General features: G+C 43.3%; 1 protein-coding gene across 1 annotated transcript in view; it reads left to right on the top strand.

Annotated features, from left to right (window-relative positions):
• gfral (GDNF family receptor alpha like) overlaps window positions 1-23,022 on the top strand; it is a 41,076-nt gene extending 18,054 nt beyond the window's left edge. Inside the window, exons 7-11 of the mRNA XM_042332757.1 lie at window positions 4,961-5,211; window positions 5,803-5,895; window positions 12,495-12,565; window positions 19,150-19,237; window positions 22,895-23,022. Coding sequence (XP_042188691.1) covers window positions 4,961-5,211; window positions 5,803-5,895; window positions 12,495-12,565; window positions 19,150-19,237; window positions 22,895-23,022 — 631 coding nt within the window. The remainder of the gene's footprint in view (window positions 1-4,960; window positions 5,212-5,802; window positions 5,896-12,494; window positions 12,566-19,149; window positions 19,238-22,894) is intronic.
• The last annotated feature ends 4,757 nt before the right edge of the window (window positions 23,023-27,779 follow it).

Raw genomic sequence — 27,779 nt, 5'->3', positions numbered from 1 at the left:
GCAGTTCTTTAGTGAACAGCAATGTTCCATGAAGTGAATGACAAATTTTATCTGGAGGATTGTTGGTCAGGACACCAGGAGGGATTCCCTTCTCTTTTCAAGTAGCACTATGGCATCTTTGAGGTCTACCTGAGCAGACAGACAGAAGCTTTGTTTAATATCTCATCTGAAAAACGGCACCTCTGACAATTCAGTAAACCCCCAATACTGCAATGGAGTGTCAGCCTAAACTATAGGCTCACATGGTCCATTCCTCCAATTTGGGTGCGACTTCACCCAGCCTGTCAACAACAACAACAACAACAAGATTCCATTTATAGAGCGCCTTTCACGTCGGGAGGACGTGGAAGGCGTGAAAGTAATCTGCTCCCCAGCATTGACAATTTGTCAGCACAACCAATATTGTACTTACCCCCAGCTCCGGAAGGCACCTACTACTGGATTAATATGCCCCGTGGATCATTACCAAATAGAAAACAGTTTAGGAGATATTTTTTAGATACAGGGAGACATAGAATTAATGACAATAAATCCTTTTAAAATAGTTTTTAAAAGGGAATTATTTTTTAATGAAAGGCAAAGACAGTCCTGCAGGGTATTTGTTAGAACGCTCGCCTCACAAGCAAGAGGATCTGTGTTTGATTCCGTGCAGGGCGAAACATTAGGCAAGTTTTCTTACTTCAGATGCATCTGTTCACCCAGCCGAAAGTAGGAACCCGGTTGTTAGTTGATTGGTGGATCGCTTTTCTGGGAGTAATAATACCTGCAAAAATAAATAAATAATGATTGGTCACTCAATCCACAACTGTTTGTGGGACATTGCTGTGCGCAATTGGCCGCCGTGTTTCGCCCATAAAATATACCAATTCACTTTACAGTATATTCTATGTCAAATGCAAGGATTATTATGACGGCTTGAAGATGTGATAAGGCACTATATCAAATGCAAGGATTATTGTTATTATCAAGGACGTGTGTGGCTAAGCAGACAGTTGTTTCAGATAGCCAGCTCATACACTATGGGCCAAACTATCGGCTTCTTTGCTGAATAATTCTACAACTCAATGAACAGACAGTAAATTGTAGACAGTATGTCCTGGAGTTGGATAGACAGTCTGCTCATACTGATTATATCTAAGATAATTTTCCTTCCCATGCTGCACATATTTTGTCCACAAAATACACAGTCAATCCACTTTGCAGTATATCGTGTGAAGAGCTTTGAGACATCCCGACAAAAGCACTTTGTCAAATGCAAGGATTTTTATATTATTTTATTATATTTCTTCCCCATCAAAATGGTTAAAATACTTCTGCACCTGTGCTAATTCTGCTTCAGCTGTGGCTAAGAGGAAGTCATAAAGTTTCAATACGGTACATAGGAAAATATTATTTCCATCATAGATATAAGATAATTACAAGGACAGTGAAAGGCAATGTTAGGCAATCTTGTTTCATTCAGAAGGTTGCTGGAATGTGGAATGCCCTGCCAAGTAAGGTGGTAGAAGCAGAGTCCATTATGGGTTTCAAGCCTCAGACAAATTGCATGTTGCTTGAATTCTCTGAAGCTTTTATAACAAATAAATCTTCTTGGACAGAAACTAATTTTCCAGCAAAGATACAATGCTGAAAGCCCCTCTGATATCCATTTTCCTGCAAGTATTGTTTAACCCTGAATTATGGGAGACAACGAGGGGGTTGTAAAATATACATACACATGGTCAGGGATTTATTAAATGGCCTATTGTGCACCATTGACCACCTGGCAAACGGTTATGATTTGATTTGATTTTGATTTGTTGTTGTTGATTTGTTTGTTGATGATAATTTGATTCTGTTGCTGATGATATATTACATTACTTACAGTAGCTTCTAAAGTAAGGGGATTGCAGAAGAACATATAAAAACACATGATTTTACTGAGGATGTAGGGGTGGGTAGTAGGGGTAGAGCTAGGCACTGTCTGCACCATGGTGGCTTCCAACAGGTCATTTATGAAGCAAAGACCAAAGTGAGCCCAGGTATTCTTCCTGAGAGGCTCCTGCTCTGATGTTATGATAAGAGCATAAAGGTCCAGTTATCAAGACTCTGTGTGTGTGTCCTCTGAGGAAGGCGCAGATCCAATCGTAGAGCTTACCCTACCAATCACAACTGTCCAACTTCACAATGATCATATTCTAGGCCAATACTTCACTGCAGTGCTGGGGGAGCACTGCATTCTCAGAGGTGCCTTAAGCTACTTTGGTTGAGGCATTAAGCTGAGGTCCAGTTTATCTATTCAGGTGCATGTTAAAGACCCCAGGGTACTATTTGAAGAGAAAAGAATTGCATCTGGTGTCCCTAACAACAATTCTTCAAATAATTGATCATTCAGCTTGTGGCACTGCAGCTCATGTACTCTCACGCACCAGGCTGCGTGACCCCATCACTCCCACCCTCGCCTGACTCCACTGGCTCCCCATCCCTCAGAGGATTGAGTTCAAGATCCTCGTCCTCACTTTCAGGGCCATCCTACCTCTCTGACCTGCTGACTCCCTACCAACCTGCCCATCCCTCCGTTCAGCGGGCTCCGGCCTGCTCCATGCCTCCTGCCCGATCCGCCCTACCATCGGTGGCCGGGCTTTCAGCCTCTTTGCTCCAACACTCTGGAACTCCATCCCACGGTCCCTTCACCTCGCTTCCTCCCTTGCCTTCTTCAAAGCCGGTCTCAAGACCCTTCTCTTCGATTGTGCCTTCGGTCGCCCTCCCACCTCTCTCCTTTCCCTCACCGCTACTGCACCTCTTCCCCATGCTTGGGTCACGGCCCCTGACTGTCCAACGTCCTCCCGATGTGAAAGGCGGTCTATAAATGTCATTTTGTTGTTGTTGTTGTGGCTGGCTTGAGGGGTATTGCTGGTCATTAATTAACTGCTGTGTTTGCCTACAATATACTGTCATTAACATGAGTCATTAACAATAAGTTCTATGAAGTGCTTTGAGATAGTTCAACATTATAGACACTATGTCCAATACAAGGATTGTTATTGAGATCCAGTGTCAAGAGGCCGCTGCTGTAATTTTGGTTTCCGTAGCATTAAAATAATCATCAGTAGGGAAATTGTTCTGCAGATAAATGTATGTTGATCCCTTCTTGTGATTTGTCATCAAGTTTCTTACTTCCCACTTGTCAGAACTATTTAGGTGCCAGCCTAGTTCAGTTGGTAGCACGTTCACATCTGAGTCAGAAGATTGTGGATTCAAGTCCAATGTCGGGAGTTAGAACTCAGTCTAGACTGACAGTCTGGTGCAATGTTGGGGAGTGCTACATTGTTCAGAGGATGTGACATTCTTCAGAGGAGATGGTATACCAATGTGCTGACTGCCTACTTAGATGGGTGTTAAAGATCTAATTGCAATATCTGAAAAGTGAAGGGAATTTCTCAGTGTCTTGGCCAACAATTCTCCAGATAACATGAGTCATTCACTTCAAGGTTATTTGATGGACATTTGCTGTGCAAATTGTCTATTGTGTTAGCCTACAAAATATATAGACACTATACAGGGAATCCTGTGGAGAACTTTCAGGCATCAACTGATATGAAAGGCATTATATCAAATGTAAAGGTTATTATTTCCAGGGAAGCAGAGACAAGTAAAGCAGATGAGTAAGGAGAGGTTAATGTTCTCAAGGAGAGCATTAAGATGACCTTTACACAGGAACTTATGAATATACAGAACTTTTCACACAAAGGGTTGCAGAAATCTGGAATTCTCTCCCAAAGACTGTGGATGCTTGGTCAGGAATAATTTTCAAGTCTGAGGTTGACAGATATTTGTTAGGTAAGGATATCAAGGGATATGGAGAATGGCAGGTCAGTAGAATTGAGGTACAGATCAGCCATGATCTAACAGAATGGTGGAACAGGATGGAGGGGTTGAATGGCTTACTCCTGTTTCTATATTCCTTTGTTTCTATGACTGGAAAAGACCTCCGAAGGTCCATCTAAATAGTTCTATTCTCATGATCACAGGGATACAATTCACCCACACTCTCCCATTCATCTCTCCCTTGGCAAACTGATATGTTAACCTTCAAGTGCTCTGAGACACTACCCATGTAAAGGGCACTATATGACAATAATAATAATCCTTGCATTTGATATAGTGCTTTTCACGTTGTCGAGACGTCTCAAAGCGCTTCGCAGGATTTACTGTGAAAGGTGCTATATAAATGCAAGTTGTTGTTTTCAACCACCTTCTGCATAAAGTAGTTAAACTTAAATGGTCTATTCCCTCACCCCTATCTGAGTGTGAGATGCCACAAAACAACTTTGAAGGAATGTTCACTGATCTTTCTGGTGCCACATCTTCACGAAAGGGTCAAGCCGATGAAGATGTATTAATAATCTTTATAGTTGATATAACTCCTTTCATGTAGAAAACATTTTTTTACACAATGCAAGAATAGCCAAACATAAAACAGTTTTATTCACCACTATTTCAGCTGTATTTGGCTACTGGTAATACATGTGCCAAACCAAACAGTTAAAAGGTAAAATGAGTTATTTTTGAGAAGTTTCAAACATGGTTGGAGATAATGGTAAATAGTTTGTTGGGATAGCCAACCCAGTCAAAACCTATGATTGTCAACATGATGCAAGGATGAAGTCTAGAAGACTTCACAGGGGCTTCAGAGGATATGCTATGATGTGTAATTACTGTGTGTTTTGTGGGTGATATTGTCTTTGAAGCTTCAGTTAAAGAATTTTCTTTAAGGTCCGTCTCAAGACATGCCTCTTTTGCTGTGATTTTGTTCATCTTTTCCCTCCGCACCACCCTCAGCTCCCACCCCCATCTTTGGTGGCTAGCCAATATTGCTAAGTGCTTTGGAATGTCCTTCCGACAAGAAAGGCAATACATGAATGTAAATTTGCATTTTATTCCATTGCACTGAAAATGATATGATATAATTTCTCCCCAGGACAAGATATGAAGTCTTTCAAGCTAAGTGTTGGGAACGAGTGAGAAGAATATGCCACCATGATAAGGACTGCCTTTCAGAGATAAGCTGGAGAGGATTAACCTGTTCTGCCTCTGATGAGTGTAAAACAGCCTACGTAGATACCCGTGGCACTCTTCTTCAGATGGAATGTACCTGCAGTGGGGTTCGGAAAGAAGAGCAATCCTTATGCGAGGTGTACCAACATATGCTAAACCGTGAACTGTGTTTCAGTAAGTGACACTTCAATGATCATTTACTGTAACAAAGGAAAGTTCTGGCAACAGATAGCTTGTATCGTCTCGATATAATTGATCATTCACATCTTGGGTATTTGTGGGACCTTGCTGTGTGCAAATTGGTTGTTGCATTTACCTGCAAATTACAGTCAATACACTTATCAGTATATCATGTGAAGCACTTTGAGACATCCTCCTGACCCGAATAGCATTGTATCAAATGCAAGGATTATTATTATAAGTATGTCCACCAAAACCAGTCATTGCATTTTACAGTATATCCTGTGAAGTGCATTGATATGTCTAAATTGAAGGTGCTATACCAAATGTAAGGATTATTATTATAATATCAAGGTCAAGGGATCTTAAGCAGGATTGCATGATTTAGTAATTGCGTGCATCTTTGCCTTTGTGGCTGGTTTCTGTATCACAGTAAGTGTAGCCGTGCTTTTAACCTGTGGTAAGGGGCATTACAAACCAGCCAAGTAATATACCACACAACACAAGGGGATATAGATGAGTATATATAAATATGTAAACACCCGTTTGATCATTAACATTCACCATATAACCTTTATCTTCTAGATACAGATCAGGCTTCAGTCCCACATATGGAAACAGAGAAGGGCACGCTGGAGGAAGAGCTCATTGCAACAAGGTCACCGTCCACATTAGACAGTACGTGGATTCAACTCTCAGAAAAAACACAAATGCCGGGCACATCAAACCTGAGAGATTAATTACACCAATACACAGCCGTGGCCTTTTCTAGCTACTAGATATTATCTCTCATTGATTGTCACACCTCACAAATCCAAATGACAATCAATATCACCGAGGTGATAATGAATTTCCATTTTAAAAGAGGACTTCAGGGGTCACCGTGCAATTTGGCAGACTTGTCAGCTCAGCTCAGAGATAGAGCGCAGATAAAACCTGGCTGAAAGCAATGATTTCAATCGTGCTGACATCAAATGAAAATTTATTTGAGTCCTCATCTTTACTCACTTCACAGAGAGCGCTTGCGAAATAAGTACCACAATCTAAAATCCTAATGACCACAGCTTTGGCCCGTGCAGCAACAGCTTAGACTATCTTGAGGTTTTCCCATAGATTAACATCTCAAAGCGCTTTCTAAAAATAGAAAGGGAAGCCAAGCAGCAATGGAGATGGCGAGAGGATAGAGGGAGATGACCAAAAGTACAAAGTTTTTTTTTGTCAGCCTGAGAATTATATTTATGTTACGTACATATGGAAATTTCTTGGTCTGAAATGGGATGCACACTCTGTTTCTGGAGAGGTGCACCCTGTTTACCTAATCCTGGGGATTAGTAGGCGCAGATTGGCAAGAGCTTGGGGGATGCCAGAGTGTACATTGGGGTACTGCTGGAGTTTAACCAGCCGAAACTCCAAAACTTGTCATTGAGAGCCTAGTCTCGAAAGCTTTCCACTAGTTGTCCAGCTAGGATCACCCTAACCATTAGGGCTTTGACTTGCAGTGTCTTAGAGATGATTCAATGAGATAGGTCCTCAAGAGGGTTCCGAGAGCAAATAGGGAGGGAGCAAGGCAGAGAGATTTGGAGAGAGAGTTCTAGTGACTGAAATTTCAGCCTTTATTGGTGGGACAGAGCAATGTGCAGCAGGTCTGAGTTGGTGAAGCGAGTGGGAGATCCCAATAATCGGGCAGGATGACGCCATAAACCATTAAAAATTCACCTACAAAATACACAGATGCTAGAATTTACAGTAAATCCTGTGATGCGCTTTGAGATGTCCCTCCAATTGCATTACAGATGAGCAGATAAAGGTCAAGATACAAGCATATTTATGCCAAATTCTAATCCTAACCACATTTCCTCAATTGGCTCAGTGCCACTCAATCAAAATCTAGATCATGAGAATCAGGTCCCTGAGCTATTTGGATCTGACCATCCCAAACTGCATCTGAATCTCAAGCCAAAGCCACAGACCTGAATCTCAGCATTTGTACATCTTATAAATTCCTGAATTTCATGGCTTGTTTATCTCCAGTCTGGATAAATGCAAACAGACACCCAGAGATATACACTAACCAATTTTAATGTTGCGCAATGAGTAATTGGCATAATGGCAAAGCTCAAATTAGATTCTTTGCAACTCCAGCCAACATTTTGAACTACAGAGAGCTGTGATGTGCAAAAGGGCTGGGGTATTTTTAATAGTAAAATAATCCTTGCATTTCAATAGCGCCTTTTGCATCGAGAGAACATCTCTAAGCACTTCTCAGAATTTACTGTAAAAGTGCTGTTACTGTGTATTTTTTAGCCGAATGTGGCAGTCAATTTGTACACAGCAATGTCTCACATATGGCTATGATGTGAATGACAAATTTTATCTGGGGGATTGTTGGCCAGGACACTGGAAAAATCTCTCTCTGCTATTTGAATACTCCCATAGGATGGCACCTCTGATAATGCAACGCTCCCCCAGCACAGTATTGGAGTGTTATCTTAGATTATCTAAATTCAAAGCCCGACTGCGAAATTTTGAACCAACAATCTTTTGAATCAAGCCCAGCAATTCCTAGTTCTTTTGTTTTCCAATTATTATATTGCTTTGTGCAAATTGGCTGCTGAATTTGCCGACAAAATATACAGTCACCGCACATTATAGTAAGTCCTCTGAATCACTTTGAGTAATCTAAGCACTCCGAGACACTGACCCGCATGAAGGGCGCTATATAAATGCAAGTTGATGTTGTTTTGTTATCTCAACCATGTGATAAGGTATTATATGAAAACAAGGATTATTATTATTATTATTCCTATCACATCTGAGTTGTGTTGGTGGGGCCAAGTGAGTGAAACTGACTGGAGAACCTAATAAATTATAAATCTACAGGGATAGTTAGGCATACCCTATCACTGTCAATACATCTGTGTTCTGGAAAGCCAATATTGTAGTTGTTTTGGAAATATGCTGGAAAGAAAAGAAAAGCATCTTTTGTTCCTGCGGTTCCAAATCTTATTGGCTTCCACAAGAGCAGCTCATAAGGGTTGCTGGCCCTGAATCTAGAAATCTGTGCCTGGAATTACAATAGCTATTGTCAACTGTGTCTCAGTATAATAAATTCAGAAAGTCTGCACCAGATTAATCGAAAAGATGAAAACAACAATTTTTTTTGCTCTATCTTTATAATGTGATTATCCATTATAATAATAATAATCCTTGCATTTGATATAGCACCTTAACACATCTTCGAGATATCTCAAAGCGCTTCACAGGAAAATCAGGAACGGGGATGAGAGTAATTTCTTAAATGATTATTTCTAAGTTTACTGTCTCAATCATTTTTGAAATCTTATATACCTCTGCAAGGTCTTCGTTCAAGACTGAAGAGTCCTAGCTTGTCTTGTCATTGCTCATAGCTCATTACTCTAAAACGAGGGAGCATCCTTGTTGCTCTCCTCTGCACTATCTAGGTTCTGGGTAGCTCCCTCTCCCCACCCATATCACAGCATCCAGACCGTATGCAGTACAACAACAACAACATAATTACATTTGCATAGTGCATTTCACGTCGGGAGGACGAACTCTAGATGTGGCCTGACCAAAGCACTATAAAGCTTGAGTGTGACGTCTTGGGATCTGAACTCAGTTGATTTGGCAGTATAGCCCAGCATCCTGCTTGTCTTGGCTATTACTGCCTCATACTGTTTTGATATGGTTAGTAATGAGTGAATGAATACTCTTAGACCTCTTTTAGCTTTCTTCTTGGCAAGGTCTATCCAATCCATGGAGTACTTGCATTTCTTATGCTTACTTCCTATATGTAGTGCTTTGCATTAATCTGTATTGAATTTAATTTACCAGTCATCAGCTCATATGCATACCCTATCAAGCTCTTTTTGTATTACCGTTGCTGTCTCCTTTGGTTCAACTGTTCTCTGATCTTGGTGCGTCTGCAAATTTAATTACCTTAAGCTAGATCTGTGAATCCAAGTTATTAATATACACAAGGAACATCACAGTACAGACCCCTGAGGCACTCCACTTAATATGTCACCTCATTTTGACCTAGATTCCCTAATAATGACTGTCTACTTCCTTCCAACCAAATTTGAAATGTTGTCCATGTCTTGCCCTTGATACTCAATTATTTCAGTTGGTGAAGACATCTGTCATGTGATACCTTGTCAAACATCTTTTGGAAGTCTATGCACGCTACATCATATGGCTTCCCACAGTCAGTTTTGGGATATCACTCCAAAATATCGCTGAGGTTGATCAGATAAGATCTCTTTTTAAGACCTTTGCTGTCTCCTTTGATTCAACAGTTACTTTCTGAAGCTGGCTGTCATTTATTAGATTATATTTATATTCAAATGATCTTCTGTTTTTTGTCTGATGATAGATTCCATCAGTTTTCCAATTATGGAATTGGATAATGCGTCTCTATTTGTCCGGTCTAGTTCTGTCACCTTTCTTGTATATGGGAACTATATTTTCATATTTCTGATCCATTGGAACCTTCCTAGTCATCATTGACTTCCTTATATTATTTGTCAGTGCAACACTCTTTCCTTGACTTTCAAAGACCCTAGGTATCCGTCATCGTATGTCCCTTGAGCCTATCTAGAACCTCTGCTTGTTTATATCAGAGTTCTGGAGAATTGTCTGGAGGTTTGTTAGCAAGGACAAAGGGAGAGATTCCCTTCATTTTTGGAAGAACGCTGACCTGATTTTACAAATATAATCCTCACCGATCTCCCTAGTTTCACCATCCACTGTTGCATGTCCCCAGATCCTCACTCCCACCATCGGTGGCCAAACTTTCTGCAATGACACCTCTAACCTTTAGAAGTCCCTCCCTCTGCTCCTCTGACCACTTCTCTATTTGTCTTAAATCCTGCCTAAAATCCAACCACTTCGGCTTTGCCTATGGTCATCTTCCCCTCCTTCTTTGCTCAGCAACTGACATCATCTCTGTGAAGATCTGAGACATTATCCCACATGAAGGGCACTATGTAAATGCAAGTTGTTGTTGTTGAATGGAACTGTATCCCACAGTCCCTTCACCTTGCCCACTCCCTTGCCTCCTTCAAGACCCATCTCAAAACCTCCCTCTTTGACCGCGCCTTTGGTCACCCTCCTACCGCTACACTCCCTGTCCTCCAGCCCTTCTGATCTCAACCACCAGCTCAGGTGAAAATCCCTGATTGGCCAGCACTTTGGTACGTCCCTCTGAAGTGAAAAGGACTATACAAATGCAATTTGTTGTTGCTGTTGTTGCTGCTGGAGTCTCTGCCTAGACTGTGGAATGGGGTTGAACTGAGAACCATCTGAAACTGAAACTTTTCCCTCCATGGCTAACAAGAGGGAAAATAGTGAACTTTAACAGGGGCGTGAATCAACACTGTCTGTAACATGTGCCTGAGGAGAAAAAACAAGGGCAAAAACAGATTTTTAGAATTTAACTGGGTCTGTTACTGCCATCACCTGTAGCTCAATTTTAGATTATTAAGTGCACATGGAAATCTAATGGGAAGCAGTATGGAAAATTTGAGTATTCCAAGCTGGTGCTCAGAGCTTCAGAAGAAGTTAAAACAGGTGGTTAGGGTTTTCATGCAAGTCTGCTAACTCTGAACTCAACTCACTCCATAGCAAGCAGCCCATAGCAATCTCTCCCTTGCCTCACTGTGACCGGACATTCTACCAGCACTTACTACCTGAGCTTGCAATGAACAAGGTAATAGATGGTCTAAGCATCAGTGGGATCTTAACTACAGTGAGATTTAGGAGCAGAGGAAGTGTTGAGTGAGGAATTAATTATATGAAAAATAGAGCAGCGCTGGCTCGATGCAGGACACGAAATTGCAACAAAAAAAAAAGATTTTTAAACAGTAATAATTTGGTCACTCACTCCACGATTGTTTGTGGCACACTGCTGTGTGCAATTGGCTGCCGTGTTTCACCCACAAAATATACAGTCAATTCACTTTGCAGTATATTCTGTCAAGCACTTTGAGACGTCTCAAACATGTGATAAGGCGTTATAGCAAATGCAAGGATTAGTATTATTATCTTGTGAAGTGCTTTGGGACATCTTGAAGACGTGATGAGGTGCTATATCAAATACAAGGATAATTACTATTATTTTTGGTCTTGAATTCAAGAGAGAAAAATGAGTCAGAATACCTTCAGAAGAGAAGTACGAGAAGGGAAGAATAGTAGGGGAAAAATTGGCAAAGAAAAATGGCTAATCTTTGCTGTCAGTAATTAAAAGCATTGCCAAGATAAATCACAGTACTTTGTTTTTATTCTAAATCTAAGATTTTGTTGATTATTTTTTCTTCCTGTCACTTTTACTACTCTTTAAATAATTATTTTCCTGACTGATTCTTATCATTAGAAAATGACCTAGCTTGAAATGGATTGGTTTGCCTGAAGGTATCTAGAAAGAGGTCAAAAGGTGACTGTAGAATATTTAATGGGACATTTGTGAGCACGCAGACTGGAGTTATATTGTCAGCTTTGTCTGAGTCCTTATGGCTCTGTGATCAGTGCACGTCAGCCAGAACTCCTCTGATAGATGCTCCGCTGATATGGCATATGTATGTGAGCAGACTTTTACCAGTCAGGAGCTAAGCTTTCCAATAGGTATTAGCTTGGCTCAGTTTGGAGCATTCTCGCTTCCAGGGTTGAACTTGGGGTTGCGAACTCCACATAGGCTTACAGCCTTATCCTGTGCAGTCCTGTAGCATAGTGTTTAGAGCTCTCACCTCATAAGCGAGAGGACCTGGGTTCGGTTCTCAAGGAGGGAAAAACCTTAGGCAAGTTTTCTTACTCCAAACACCTCTGCACACCAGAGCAATAATCAGTGCCTTGGAGCATCCTCCTAAATTGAATCTCCCTTGGGCTGAACCAACTCTGCAGGGATATGCCTGGCAATAACAGGGAGATTTGCAGATGACCAACAAAATCGTCGAGATATAAAGGTCAATGTTGCTGAATTTCTCAGTAGATTTCTTAAGGTATTCTTAATCAAGAAATCTGTTAAGAAATACACCCCGTAGACATGTCCTCATTCTTGCAAGTCAACACGCTAATGGGACAGTTAGTACCAGCTAAACAAGGAGTATGTCATGTGCCAGCCAATATGTATACAGGATTTATGTACTGTGCCTTGTGATATCCAATATAAATCCACTCTATATTTATTTGTGTACTGTGCTATGTGCTGACCAATATACTTATATCATATAAAGCTAACTGATTTGATGATTTGTTTTTTTCAGGTGCAATGATTTATGTTATTGCGTATGTCTGTGGTGTCACCCTCATCATTGGAGCTGTTGTCACTGTTATGGTATACAAGACAAGGCGAGTATTCTTTCTGTTTGTGAAGCCTGGAAGTGGTATTTCTGTGGGAGGCCTATCCTCCTTGTGAGTCTCTTTCAACAAAAGCATTTAAACATTATCAAATGCCAGTTGCACGACCGACTGTTTCTCACATAAGATTAAACATCGGATACCTCATTGCGGTGTAACAACAACAACTTGCATTTATATAGCGCCTTCCATGCAGCGTAGCGTCTCAGAGTGTTTAACAGTGGTGGAGCCTGACTCCGAGCCAGGGGGAGGGGGGAGGTGACCGTAAGTATGGTCAAAGAGGAAAGTTTTCAGATGGGACTTGAAAGAGGGGAGAGAGGGGTCAAGGTGGAGGGATTGAGGGAGAGCGTTCCAGAGTTTGGGGGCGTAGTGGCTTAAGCACAACATCCAATGGTGGGGCGGAGAGTGCGAGGGACGAGCAGGAAGCCGGTGCCAGTCAAGCAGAAGTGCCGGGTGGTGGATTGGGGAGTGAAGAGGTCGGAGAGGTGAGGAGATGCCAGGGAGTGAATGGATTTGAACACGAATTTGAGGATCTTGAAGTCAATCCGTTAATGATGGGGAGCCAGTGGAGCCTGGCCAGAACTGGTGATATGTGGGTATGGAGTTTGGTCCTGGTCAGAGTTTTGAATGAGCTGGGTCTTGTGAATGGTTTGGGAGACCTTGAGGAGTGCATTGGAGTAATCCAAGCGGGAGGTGACAAGAGCATGCACGAGGGTTTCGGCTGTATCTGGGGTAAGGTATGGGCGGAGGTGGGCAACGTGGCAGAGGTGGAAGAAGGCGGTCCTGGTCAGGGACCGGATGTGGGGAAGGAAGGACAGCTGGGGGTTGAACCGGTCGCCTAGCATTGGTTCGATAAGTCTGAGGGAGAGCCCAGGGAGGTTGAGGAGTTTAAATCAACAGGAGTGAAGACATTGACAGGAGCCAAGGAGTAGGACTTCTGTCTTGTCTATTCAGGTGCAGTAAGTTTACACTCCTTCAGGCCTTGAAGTCGGCCAGACAAGCTGATAGAACATGGATGACCTGGAGTTGGTACTGGAGGAAGCAAAGTAGATTTGTGTGTCATTCGCATATATGTGGAAGTTTACTTCGTGTTTGCGGATCACATCACCCAGAGAGAGCATATAGATAAGGAAAAGAAGAGGGCCAAGGATGGTGTCCTGGGGTACTCTGCAGGTGACTGGATGGGGGCAGGAGGAGAAATCATTTGCTGAGATGAAATGGAGGTGGTTGGTTAAGTAGGACTCAAACCATGCGAGTGCGGTCCACTAAGATAGATGAGGGAGGAGAGCTGATGGAGGAGGATGGCATGGTCGACTGTGTTGAATGCAGCAGAGACATCCAGGATGATGAGGAGGCAGAGGGAGCCCTGGACACAGATAGAGAGGATGTCATTTGTGACTTTGACAAACGCTGTCTCTGTGCTGTGGGTAGGATGAAAACAGACTGCAGGGGCTCAAGGAGGGAGTGGATGGAGAAGTGGAATGCAACAATGCATTTGAAGACTTCGGTCTTAGCTTGATAATGGAGTGGTAGTGTGCGAGATTAGAGAGATCGAGGGTGGGTTTTTTTGAGGAGGAGTATGATGACAGCAGTTTTCAGGGGGAGTGGAACAGAGCCTGCAGAGAGAGACTGGTTGACCAGGTCAGCCAGCAGGGGGGAGAGAAGAGGGAGTTGAGTGACCAGCAGCTGGGTGGGGAGGGGGATCAAAGTAGCAGGTGGTGAACTTCATCCGGGTGATTGTGGTTGAAAGGGAGGAGGGAGAAATGGAGGCAAAGGGGTCTAAGGAGGATGTAGTGGTGGCAGGAGCCGTGGCAGAGGGAGAAGGCGGTGTGGATGGTCTGGGTGGGGTGGAAGGGCACATTGGGAGGGGAGGACGGTACAGCCAAGCGGATGTTTTCAATTTTTGAGGCAAAGAAGTCTAGGACATCTTCGCACTTGGCGTTTGACGTGACGAAGGAGGGGCCTTGAGGGGGTGCACAAAGGAGGTGATGGAGTTGAAAGCAGCGTCTTTGGATTGTTGTTTGCCTCTAGGATGACTTTCGAGTAAAAGTCAGTTTTGACCTGTGAAAGGGAAAGGTCTGTAGGTGCAATGTCAGGTGTTTGTTTTTAATTCCCACCAAATTCAAACTGCTATGGAGAATGCAATATGAATCCATCATTGCCTTCCACAACTCTTGACATCTCTGAGTACTTTAAATACAGCATGAGCCATTTCTCAGACCCTCTGGCTAATAGTTTTCTCACTTGCAGTCTTTGTTTGAATATTCAGACATTCTAGTGACCCTGTACAGATCTATACTAGTAATAATACATGTGCGGTGGCATTTGGTGATTCAGAACATTGATTGAATCTTATCTTTTAATAATGAATGAGTGTATCTGCTTGTGGAAATGTATCAGTAATGACGTACAGCACTGTGTTTCCACAGGTTTCTACAGAAGAAGCCCAAAGAGCAAAGGTGAAACTTTTACCTTGTCCAATTCCCAAAGTGACCATGTGTAAACCCAAGACCAATACAGCTATTTTCCAATGTTCAATTAATTTGCCGCCAATCGGCAGGTGGACTTTTAACCATTCTGCTCCAGCTCTCTGGAACTGCAAACTGGAGATCCACTGAATTGCTTGCTCCCTCCCCTTGTTCAAGACTTGCCTCAAAATATACCTCATCTTACCCTTCCCTGATCTCTTTGTCTCCCACTACCAGCTCGAGTGCCCATACAGCAATGTCAAGCACTTTGAGACATCCTCCTGTCTTCCGTGTGAAAGGTGTTATATAAATGTAAATTGTAAAGTGTTGGCAGCACTCCGTGGCACTATATAAATGCATACTGTTGTATTTGCCCCAGTGTTTAATTAATCCAAACACTTTTATTTCCATTTGAGGGGAAGCATTCAACAGCTAGCAATTCCACAGTCAGTGCTTAATATGCATCTCAGGAGCACATTATCACAGCGACCATCCGCAATGCTAGAGGGTCAATGAATCAACAAAAGTACCGTCACATTTTATGTTTAATCTGGGGAACTGCGATTGGATTCAAAATGAAATTCAAAATTGTAAATTCAAAACGAATCTGCGGAAACCAATATTTCAGTCTGCGAGTGGTAAATGAATTGGAACAGGATCTCTTTGGAAATGGTGGAAGCAGAAAGTGTTGATTCTTTCAAAAGCAAATTAGATAGATTTCTTTAAGGAATAATATTGTGGGATACAGTAAATATGTATGTTTGACATGTATGCAACATAGTTGCCTGGATGGTGGAAGGCAAACTGAATGGACCTTAGTCTTCTTTTGTCTAGAAATTCTTATGTTCGTAACGAATGGACAGCTGACTGGTATGACTGAGTTGAGCTTTCACTAGAGGCGTTTTATTTCTTCACACTTTCAGATTTGCAGGGTTGACGGGATCCTTGCCCCACTTTATGCGAATGGAACTAACCGCACATTTTCTTTCTTCTAATGGGATTTTTGACATAGGTGGGTGGATATCTGGAGGCAGTAAATCCATTTCTTCTGTTTTATTTGACATTTGTGGGGGATTCCCTGGAGCATTTTGCCAGGAACACTCATTATAAAGAGGAATTGCCTGGCTGGGTTCGATTCCCGGCAGGGTGAAACGTTGGGCAAGTTTCGTTACTCCAAACGCCTCTGTTCACCTAGCAGTAAGTAGGATCCCGATTGTTAGTTGATTGGCGGATCACTTGTCCGGGAACAATATTCGCTTAAAAAAAAATTTGGTCACTCAATCCATGACTGTTTGTGGGACACTGCTGTGCACAATTGGCTGCCACATTTCATGCACAAAATACATAGTCAATTCACTTTACTGTATATTCTGTGAAGTGCTTTGATATGCCTCAACGACATGATAAGGCATTATATCAAATGCAAGAATTATTAGTATTATTGCCTCCCAGCACTCTGTGATGAAGGGTGCTGGGAACATTTCCAACAACAACAACTTGCATTTATATAGCATCCCAGAGCGCTTAAGTGAACAATGAACCACAAGTTAGACACTGGAGTTGAATAAGCATTTGCCCAGGAAAGGGCAGAGCGAAAGGGGATCTTGCATTGTCTCAAATGAGAGCATTTTGTAGCCAAGTCCATATGAGTTGTCTGAAGGTGCATGGGTTTGTGTGGAGGAGGTTGTTCCCAGAGGAAATGGATTACCTGCATAATTATGCCGCTGTTCTCCCAACAAGAGTTTTTCACCTCCATCGGCTTGCCTTTGTAGCACTTGATAAAGAACGAGTGAATGAGAGTGAGAGTGGTGCAGAGGCGGATGCAGGGAGCTGAGTCTGCGAATGGTTTGCAAGTAGGGACGGTCAGCCAATTGGTATCCATCCCAATAAAAACCTGGCTACGTGCATCGACACTCAAGTAGCGAGCACAGATGGTGTTTCTGTGGAAAGAGAATTGCTATTTATCACTTGTTACACTCCAGCTGCAGTTACTGCTGAGAGGCCCCACAAACCAACATTGTTTTTTTGGCCGCTGAGTGCTCTAAAATTAACTTGGAAGATCTGCTGTTTTTTTTGGCAATGGTGAAATATCTTGTCGTCTAACGACTTGTTTTCTCGTCGGGAGTTAGAAAGCCACATCATCGCTGGGGTCTTAGCCCCCCGCATTCTTCTAATAATGATTTGGTAAAGCCATTTGTTTACATTTGTGGAGTCCATTGTGTGGTGGTTAGCATGCTTGCCTTACAAGTGAGATGATTCCGGTTCAATTCCCGGGTGGGGCGAAACCTTGAGCAAGTTTTCTTACTCCACACACCTCTGTTTACCTATTATTACTTAGCTTGCCACCTCTGGCTCTCACGTAGTCATTGACTGTTGATCTCTGAAAATAATGCATAACAACAACAACTTGCATGTATATAGCACCCTCCACGCCGGGCAGCGTCTCAGAACACTTAATGATGGCGGAACCTGTAGCCGAACCAGGGGGAGGGTGAAGGTGACTGTAGGTGCGATTGAAGAGGAAGGTCTTCAGCAGTGACCTGAAGATGGGGAAGGAGGGGGTGAGGCGAAGGAGTCGAGGGAGGGAATTCGAAAGCGAAAGTTTCAGGGCTGAAGGCAGGGCTGCCGATGGTGGAGCAGAGGATTCGGGGGACACGGAGGAGGCTGGACTCAGTAGAGCGGAGGCAGCGGATACTGCTGTGGGGAGAGAGGAGGTTAGAGAGATAGGAGGGTTCCAAGGAATGGAGGGATTTAAACACTGGAGTGAGGATCTGGAAGTCGATCTGCTCTGCAACAGGGAGCCAGTGGAGTGTGGCAAGGACTGGTGTAATAGGCTTATGAAGTTTGGTGTGGGTGAGAATGCGGGCGGCGGAGTTTTGAATGAGCTGAATTTTGTGAATAGTGGAGGAGGGGAGATCGGCGAGGAGGGGGTTAGAGTAGTGCAGCCGAGAGGTGATAAAGGCATGGACAAGTGGTTCGTCAGCTTTTGGGGTGAGGTATTGTCGGAGATGGGCAATGTGGCGGAGGTGGAACAAAGTAGTGCTGGTCAGGGACCAGATGTGGGGGAGGAAGGATAACTGTGCATTGAACCTGATGCCTAAGTTGCGCACGGGTTCAGAGAGTGTTAAGGACAGGTCAGGTAGGTTGATGAAGTCGGAACCGTGGGAAAGAAGACGTCAACGGGAGCCAAAGAGTATGGCTTCCATCTCGTTGACATTTAACTGCAGGAAATTTGCACTCATCCAGCTCTCGATGAAATGTAGTGTTGGCGGTTTGTAAGGTAGGACTCGAACCAAGTGAGTGCCATCCCACTGAGGTGGATGATGGAGGACAGGCGGTGGAGGAGGATGGTATGTTTAACAGTGTCGTAAGCGGAGGAGAGCTCCAGGAGGATGAGGAGGCAGAGGGAGCACTGGTCACAGATAACGAGGATATCGTTTATGACCTTCATGGGCGCTGTCGCTGTACTGTTGGTAGAGCAAAAAACGGACTGGAGGGGTTCGAGTAGTGTGTGGAGGGAGAGATGTGCATGAAGTTTGTTGCCAACCACGCATTCCAGAGCTTTGGCAAGGAAGGGCAGGTTTGAGATAGGGTGGTAGTGGCAAGGTAGGCGGGATCGAGGGTAGATTTTTTAAGGAGGGGAGTGGTTTTGAGGGGGAGTGGGACTGATCCTGAGGAGAGAGACTAGTCAATAGTGTCTGCCAGCAGTGGACAGAGGAGGGGGATCTGGGTAATTAGCAGTCGGGTGGGGAGGGGATCAAGGTAGCAGGTGGTTGGTTTCATTGTGGTGATGGTGGATGAGAGGGAGGAAGGAGAGATGGCGTCAAATGAATGTAGGATAGGGGCCGTGGTATGAGGTGAGGGAGATGGAACGGGGGTGGTGGTAGGTGACTCGGGGCAGAAGGCTGAAACTGCCAGACGGATGTTGTCAATTTTAGAGGTAAGGAAGTCCATGACCTCTTCGCACTTGGCGTTAGAAGTGATGATTGAGGGGCTTGAGGGGGCGCATGGAAGAGGTGGTGAATAGGATTTTGGAGTTATTGTTGGCCTCCAGTATGATGTTTTAGTAGTGCGCAGTTGTGGCTTGCGACAGGTAGTGGCGATGGGTGTAAAGATGCTCAAGCAACAGCTGGTGGTGAACTGTGAGGCTGGTTTTCTGCCACCTGCGCTCGAGCAGCCGGGTTTGGGATTTAGGGAGCGGAGATGGCTGTTGTACCAGGGGGAGACGGTCCTGGTTTTCGGGGGTCGAGGGAGTTGAAGGTGGAGGAGAGGCGACCATGGAGCAGCTTGACGGCTGCTTCAGGGTTGCTGCGGGTGGAAGGCCAGAGGGATAGAGATCTGAGGATGAGAGGGCTTTTGTGAGGGTCTCGGGGGGAAACCTTTCCCATGGGCGGAAAAGTACGGTTGAGGGCTTGATAGAGGAGAGTGATGCGAGAGGAGAAGGAGATGAGTAAGTGGTCCGAGATGGCAATATCTGTGATGCACAGGTCGGCAATGTCAAGGCCATGTGTGGTGACGAGGTCGAGGGGGTGGCCACAGTTGTGGGTTAGCGAGTTGATGTGGACGGTGAGGTTTAGGGAGAAGAGGAGGGCAGTGAAGCCTGAGGATGTGGTGCAAGGGGAGTTTAGGTGCAGGTTGAAGTTGCCGATTATGAGCAGGTGTTCTGAGCAGAGGGACAGGGAGGCGAGGAGAGCGGAGATATCGGAAAGTAAGGAGTTTTGGGGGGGGGGCAGTAAACCAGGAGAATTTTGAGTAAGAGAGAGGAGGGATAGTAGAGGGTGAGGTGCTCAAATGTGGAGAAGCAGCCAGAGGAATAGGGGAATAGACTGAGGGAAGCTTTGGAGATGAGGGCCACCCCATCATCATGTTGGTTTGGGCGGGGGGATGTGGTAGAAGGTGTAGCCAGGAGGGGAGGCTTCAACTAGTGGGATGGAATCACTGGAGAGTGTATGGATGAGGCAGGAGGAAGGTGTGTTTGTCTTTGGGAGGCAGTTAGTGCGGAGAGAGTGAGCCATGAGGAGTTCGGGTGGCTGCTCTCGGACAACCAACGCCGGGAGCCATAATGGGCCTGGCAGAGGATGCCCAGTCTGGAGCAAAGGGAGGTAATGGTGGGGTCCAGGAGAGAGAGAAGGTGGGGAGGGTGGTGGGAGAGAAGGATAGAGTGGGAGTAGCAGATAAAAGGGGGATAGGAGGAGGCATACATTCAGATCAATGGCAACACAAGGATCTACACTCTTAGTTAACCATAAGAAACTTATCCTGTGATCGGTCACTCACAAAATACATGGTCAATTCACTTTACAATACGTTTTACTGTGAAGTGCTTTGAGATGTCTCGAAGACAGGATAAGGCACTATATCAAATGCAAGGATTATTATTATTATTCCGCAAAGTGCTCTCATCTTCCTAACTGCCCTTTGTGATTTGACGAACCTGTTTGCTTCTGGAGCACAGAGACTCTCACGGGTGAGAGGATATTTTTCCCTCAAATGTGTTGATACATTGCTCGACAATGGTAACCACAAAGATCAGAGACTAAAAGAACATTTGGGACGGCAGCTCTAAGAATCAATCCATTCAGGAGCGATGTTCCCAATAAATTTTTGTCAGTAGCTGAGTCTATAGACATAGGTGAATCACTTAATAAATTTGTTTTATTGCAAAGCATTGGATTTACTGCTCCAATTTTTGCTCCATTGTTGTGCCAGATGTTACATTTTACCCCTCTGGTCGTATAATGAAGGTTTGTTTCACTTCTTTTAAAGCAGAGTCAAGGGGGGTCCTCGTAATTTTGGGGAGTTGATGTATTTTATGCCAGGAAACACTTTGCAGCAGGCTGACTAATGTAAACTTTACTCAAATTGTTCCAGCTTTCGGGGCAGATTGTATAACTTCATATAAGTTCTCACTCAGTGTCTGTATTTGAGAGAGCAAGTCCAGGTGCTGTCAACTCCAGCTTGGACTGTTATATCAGGCACCTCTCTGGATCTGACCTGGTGTTGCTGTTAATATAATTATCGTGGGAGTGGTAATACAATATATGATATGCTCATTATCACCGGCGATAATTAGCATTGCAAAAAGTGTGACTTGTGCATGTCTTGCCATTGAAGTTGCTGAATGGCTGTTTCTCCTCACATTCAACACATTTACCTCCTCTGTCCTCCCCACCCAACATCCAGAATCATCTCTAACCCCAGAATGTAAATCAGGGTGTTTTTGTTCAGCAAATACTTTGCACAGCCTGAGACCGGCAGTCCTCCCTGAAAACTAGTAGACCCTCCAGAGGCCTCCTTAAATCTCTCATCTCTCCCTGGAAAATGGAAGAGATTCACTTGGAGTGTTTTTTNATCCAGATGATTGTTAGTTCACGGAATGCTCTGGCTCTCATGTCCTGGCTCTCAGAGAACTATAGAGCTATTCAGTAAAGCTTGCATTTATCAGCCTGCTTTAAAGTGTTTCTTGGCATAAAATACACCATCCCCAAAATACTCCCTGGTGTAATGTATAATAATAATAATAATCCTTGCATTTGATACAGCAGCTTATCACGTCTTTGAGATGTCTCAAAGCGCCTCAAGAAATATACTGTAAAGCGAATTAACTGTACATTTTGTGGGCGAAACGCAGCAGACAATTGCGCACAGCAGTGTCCCGCAAATCAAAGCAGGGAGTTCCAGACTAAGGATGTAGTGACTGGGGGCACAGCCACTGATGTTGGCACTGAGAAGAGGGGGTGGGATGTGCAGCAGGCCTGGGTCTGCTGAGTGAAGTGGGCCTTGCCGTGCACAACATGGTTGCCACGATTGCCTACAAAATGCACAATCACTACACATCAGCAGCAATTTCCACTGTAGTTTTTTTTNAATGTTATAACAGTACGTTATATCAAATGCGAGGGGTATGTTATTATATACGTGGTCTTCTGGAAGTTGTTCACCACCATTCTCCTGAAAAATAGCTGGAAAGTGCCTTAGTGTGCTGCGTGCAGCTATTCGTGTGAGAGTTCATTCTGTACCATGAACGAACCCTGGAATAGATTCCCAGATGTGCATCTGACCCAGCTGTCCAGGCCTCACACAATCCAAATTGCTACCAAAAAGCCAGACAACCGGCGAGTTGAAACAAATGTGGACAATTTAGTGCAGAGGATGGGAACAAAAGAGGTTAAGGTGCCCTGTGTTCAGCTAAATCAAAAAAACGATTATGTCTGCATAGTTGGACATTTGTGAATTTCACTTCCAAGCATATGTACAGCACATGTATTGTTAAAAATATCAGCATGTGCTTTCGTTGCTTTATGATGGGTCTGTGAGAGTGCCCAAGTCCTGGGATTGTGCCCTTAAATCTAAAGGTTAGTTATGCAACCTCTTTGAATCACCAGCACAGACAAAATGGGATGAAATGACCTCCTTTTAGGCTATAAACCTCCTATGACATTACAGGGAAGTGAGCAGATGCCTGAAATTTCTCCTGCTCCCAGCCTGTCAGACCGTTTTTCCTTAGAATTTAAGATCGAGTCTTAAATTTTAAAGACAAAACAGGAAAGAATTCCACCTGGGTCTAGCATTTCAAAGCATCTAGACTTAGGCAGATTCTTAAATACAGCTTTCATTCTGAAGCCGTTACCAAGAAACCCACAGAAAAACACCCTTCAAAGTTATGGCTGAATTGAACAATTTATCAAACTCTTCAGGCTCTGAATTTATTGGAAAACAGTTACAATTTCTTTTCCTGCCGCCCCCCAAAAATCGGTCTTACAGTCTAAGGTTAGGTAGAATTTCTGGGTCCTTCTGGTTAATATTTTAACATAGTTGTGGTTTTGTTTTCTTTTCAGAGTGTGCCAGAAATCTCAACAGACTCCGAAAGACTGTGACTGCTAATCTTTATGTGGCAGATTTCTCAAGTTCTGGGAATGTCGTAGGGAGTAGAAAAGTCCTTGATAGAAGCCTCAGCTTCCACTGACAGTCCTCTGGTGAAAGATGTACTACTCATATCGCATTGCGAGTCCGCACAGCTTGTGTGCGGGAGATGTTTTATCTTGCTGTAAAGATTTTCAGTGCCACAGGCGTAGCTCATTCAAGAAATTTGCATTGATTTCAAGCGAATGCCTTCATATATATAAATACATAATATATAAAACATTCAGTAACTGTAGCTGTTTCACTGTTGTACTTACTTGTAAATGTTCAATGTGGTATTGATGTTGAAGCAACTTTTTTCGACGACTAAGTAATTTGAATAAAACACTTTAAAGTAACTAATACACTCTTTGTGATGTTGCAAATACATTTTGGTTTTGTCAGTGGTGAGCTGTGATGTGACAGAGATTGTTTGATTGTTACTCTTTTTTTCACTAAAAGGAAGGATGGTTCAGGGCTATTCTGGGAATATATAACAAGCCTTGCACCTGATATAACATCTTTCACATTGTGAGACTGTCTCAAAGCACTTCAAAGGATGTACTGTGAAGTGTAGAGGCAACGTTGGCAGCCAATTTCTTGCCCAAACACAAAGTGAATATAATAATAATAATCCTTTCATTTGATATAGCATCTTATCACATTGTTGAAATGTTTCAAAGCACTTCACAAACTGCACTGAAGTGTTAGACTAGACTGTGAGTTCGAAGTCCTGAAGTGGGGCTTGAACCCACAACCTTCTGACTCAAGAGCTGAGAGTGCTACTGACTGAGGATGACATGAGCAGGATTATCACCCAATAGTCTTAATTTCAAACCAATCCAAAGATTGGACAGTTCAAGCAAAGACACAATAATTTGAAGGATATCAGGGCTGCTTGTATAATATTGACTTGGCTGAGAGTTAGTTTGCATTGATTGGTATCCAGAAATGATACACTGTGTGACCTGAAATGTCTGTTGGTACAATGTACAGAAGTTTATGGCTCATATCTCCATGGGTTTGCTTGTTTCCTTTGTTTAGACTGCGATCTCAACAAGAACAGCCAGTGTGCTCTGGGAATGCTTAAGGGTTGGTTTGATTCCAATTGGCGCAACATTGCTCAGTATTCAACCTGACTGGGTTGGTAACACTCTCGCCATTGATTCAGACGGTTTATTGGTTCAAGCCCCACATCGGGACTTGGAACCCAACTAGTCTCCAATATACTGCTGGGGGTGTGCTGCATTGTCAAAGGTGCAGTCAAGACTGTCTGCACTTCACAAGATTTACTGTATAGTGTAGTGACTGTGTATTTTGTATGGAACGGATGGGAGTGTTGACATTTAATCAATTTCCACAGATAGGAAGGCAATTTGCGCTGCGTTTGAAAGAAGCATTATTTTCGTATCAGATGTCTAACAGCTTCAGTGTGAAGGTAATCGCAGCGAAAGTGATGTGTTGTCATGGTGACTGATCACGTCTCCATTATCCACAAGGGTTTTTTTCCCAGTGAAGGCAGATTAAAATGCCTGATAGCAGCTCAATAATCATTGTTGAATGGTTTTAAATGAATACTTGTAACAAAGTCAACAGAGCAACGCAAAAACGGGCCAACAAATTCTCTGTTTATTCGTGTTTGTTTCCAATGTGGCTCAGCCCGATTTGCCAAGTGCAACAAAACATTGACGCAATATGAGAGCCCCTTTAATTCCTTTCCGCTCCAGTTTGTAAATGACCTTTCATTACACTTGAAGCTACAAAATACACAGTCACTGCACTTTCCAATCAAAGATCCTGTGAGGCACTTTGAGACTATAACAAATATAAGGATTATTATTATATTATGATACTAAATGGGAAATATATTACAGTAAACCCCTGGCTTACCCTTGTTTTGCCCACACTATACACAGTCAATCCACTTTACAATATGTTCTGTAAATATATTATTGTTATTATTAAGAACTTAAGAATTTGCTAGAAGAAAGAAGACGAAGGTCCTTCTTTCCAGTCGTTTGACATGTTGTGTCTCAAACTATATACTGTATCCCGAGATATTATTTCCTAGCAGAAATCTATCTAATTAGTCTTGAAACAAATAACAATAACTTCCACTGTATCCCTCGGGAGCTTATTATTATTATTATCGTTACCAGATGCCTGGTGTATGGAATTTGAACCTAGCTGGACCAGGCCTGAAAACAACATTTTTTGAATAATTTTTTTTGAATTATATTGGTAAATACCGATAATTAGAGCTGGAAATTCCAGCTTGCTGGACTGGATTCCCCCTTATTATTCTAGCCAGCATGGGTTTAAATGTACTTAATAATAGCGGTTGACAATAATGTGATTTCTAAACGGACTCACAAAATCGCAAGATTAGTTCGGATGAAAAGGCCCTTCGACCCGTCTGATATCATTGCATATGTACGCTGCCATCCTCCCATCCCAATAACAAACTGTGCTGTAAATAAGTCCAGTGTCTTGGCCTCAACCACCCTTCCTGGCAGCTTCTTCCATTGAGCAAAGAAAAGCTTCCTCATTTCTGGCCTGAACTTACCCTTTGCATCTCTAAACCCGTATTCGCTTGTTGTTATGTTTTGGTGCATTATGTTGGATGGTTCTGGATTTACGTTTTGAATCCCATTTAACATTTTATAAACCACCTTAAAAAAATTCTGAGTCATTTCCTTTCGAGATTGAAGATCCCCAGATTGTCTAATCGTTTCTCACTAATAAGGAATCCAATTTGTGCAAATGGGGTGTTGGCTTTTGATTACCGGAGATTTATCATTATGACTCATGGAGATACCGCTCTGGAGTTCCCACTAGTCAGCCCGGATTTTAATGGGATTTCTTATTCAGGGTTTCCATTACAAATCGCTGCACTTTCAACTCAGAAATATTGAGGACAGCTCTCTGGTTTCCCAAGATATTTATTCTAATAGAATGCACACACTCTCTCTCCCTGGAGGGATGCATCCTGCTTACCCAATTCCGGAAAGAATTAGGCGCAGGTTGGCAAGAGCCAACGCTTGGAGACCCCAGAGTCTGCTTTGTGGTAACTGCTTGAGTCTAAGCAGCTAAAACCACATAGGTTGCACTGATATTTCTGTCTGGCAGTATTCCAGCACCCTACTCGTGAGGACTTTGGCCTGCAGAGTTAATAGCGGCTGAGTGGGATGACTCCCTGCCCACAGTGACTGGTCTGCCTATCCAGGTACTGCAGAAGAGCCAGGATGTGCAGTGCTGTCATCAGAAGTGCCCTGGAATAATATGGACCCGTCTGGCTCAGGAACCAGACTACCAAGACTATCACAGAGGGCTGGCTTGATTCCAATATTACTCTCTGATGGTGAGATGTAATATTCTTGTTATTTATTTGTGTTTTGACCGCAAAATACACAGTGACTGCACCCTGCTTACCCAATTCCGGAAAGAATTAGGCGCAGGTTGGCAAGAGCCAACGCTTGGAGACCCCAGAGTGTGCGTTGTGGTAACTGCTTGAGTCTAAGCAGCTAAAACCACATAGGTTGCATTGATATTTCTGTCTGGCGGTATTCCAGCACCCTACAGTATATTGTGTGAAGTACTTTAAGGCATCTCGACGATGTGATAAAGTGCTATATCAAATGCAAGGATTATTATTGTTAATAAGGCTTGGGGAGCCCGGAGGGTGCACTGCGGTAACTGCTGAAATCTAACCATGTAGCGTCCTGTAGCGTAGTGGTTAAAGCACTTGTCTCGCATGTGGGAGGACCTGGATTTGATTCCCATGTGGGGTGAAAGCTTAGGCAAGCTTCCTTAATCCACACGCCTGTTTACCTTGCAGCAAGGAGGAATCCACTTGTTAGTCGATTGGCGGATCACTTTCTGGGGCTAATAATCCCTTCAAAAAAATGATAATTTCGTCATTCAATCCATGACTGATAGTGGGACCCTGCTGCGCACAATTGGCTGCTACATTTCTCCCACAGAATATACAGTCACTCCACTTTACAGTATATTCTCTAAAGTGCTTTGAGATGTCTCAATGACTTTGCCTGTGGTCATCTCCCTTTTCTTCATAACTTGGCATCAAACTATGCCATTGTTAAGTGCTCCAAGATGCTATCTGCATGAAAGGTGCCATATAAAAGCATGTTGTTGGTGGTGGTGCAATTGTAAGGTCAGCATGTGATAGTGCTCTGTGCATTACTGGACTCCTAGTAACATCTGTTAAAGGTTGTCTGGGTGCTAGCTGACCCCATTCTGCCTCAGTCTTCCAACAATTCATTCTTAGCATTGACATGTTCCAAATAATTCACAAGAAAGTAATATAATGTTTTCATAGCTTTCACAGCAGCAAAAGTGGTCTCTTGAATAATGGGGAAAGGACAATAAAGATCCTGTTTATATATTCTGGCATTGATTCGTCGATTATTTTTTATCCAGTGAACTAGAAAGGAAGAAAGAACTTGCATTTTTATAGCACACTGTCGTGCCAAATGGTCTCCCAAGTACTTTGAAGCACATTGACTATTTTTGCGTCAGACTGGCTTAGTTGGTAATACTCTTGCCCCTGAGCCAGAAGGTTGTGGGTTCAAGTTCCACGTCAAGACTTGGATTTGCATAGTCTAAGGTGACACTCCAATCCAAGGCTGGGTGTGTGTTGTATTGTCATAGGTGCCATCCTTCGGATGAAGCATGAAACTGAGGTCCCATCTGCCGGTTCAAGTGGACGTTCAAGAGCCCATGGCACTATTTGAAAAGATTTGGGAGTTTTTCCCAGTGTCCTGGCCAACAATTCCCCAAATAAAGTCCATCATTCACTTC

Source organism: Callorhinchus milii, unplaced genomic scaffold (assembly GCF_018977255.1).
Source record: "Callorhinchus milii isolate IMCB2004 unplaced genomic scaffold, IMCB_Cmil_1.0 Scaffold3, whole genome shotgun sequence".
Lineage (NCBI taxonomy): Eukaryota > Metazoa > Chordata > Chondrichthyes > Chimaeriformes > Callorhinchidae > Callorhinchus > Callorhinchus milii.
The sequence above is the reverse complement of the archived record's forward strand: the minus strand, read 5'-3'. Positions and strand labels throughout refer to the sequence as shown.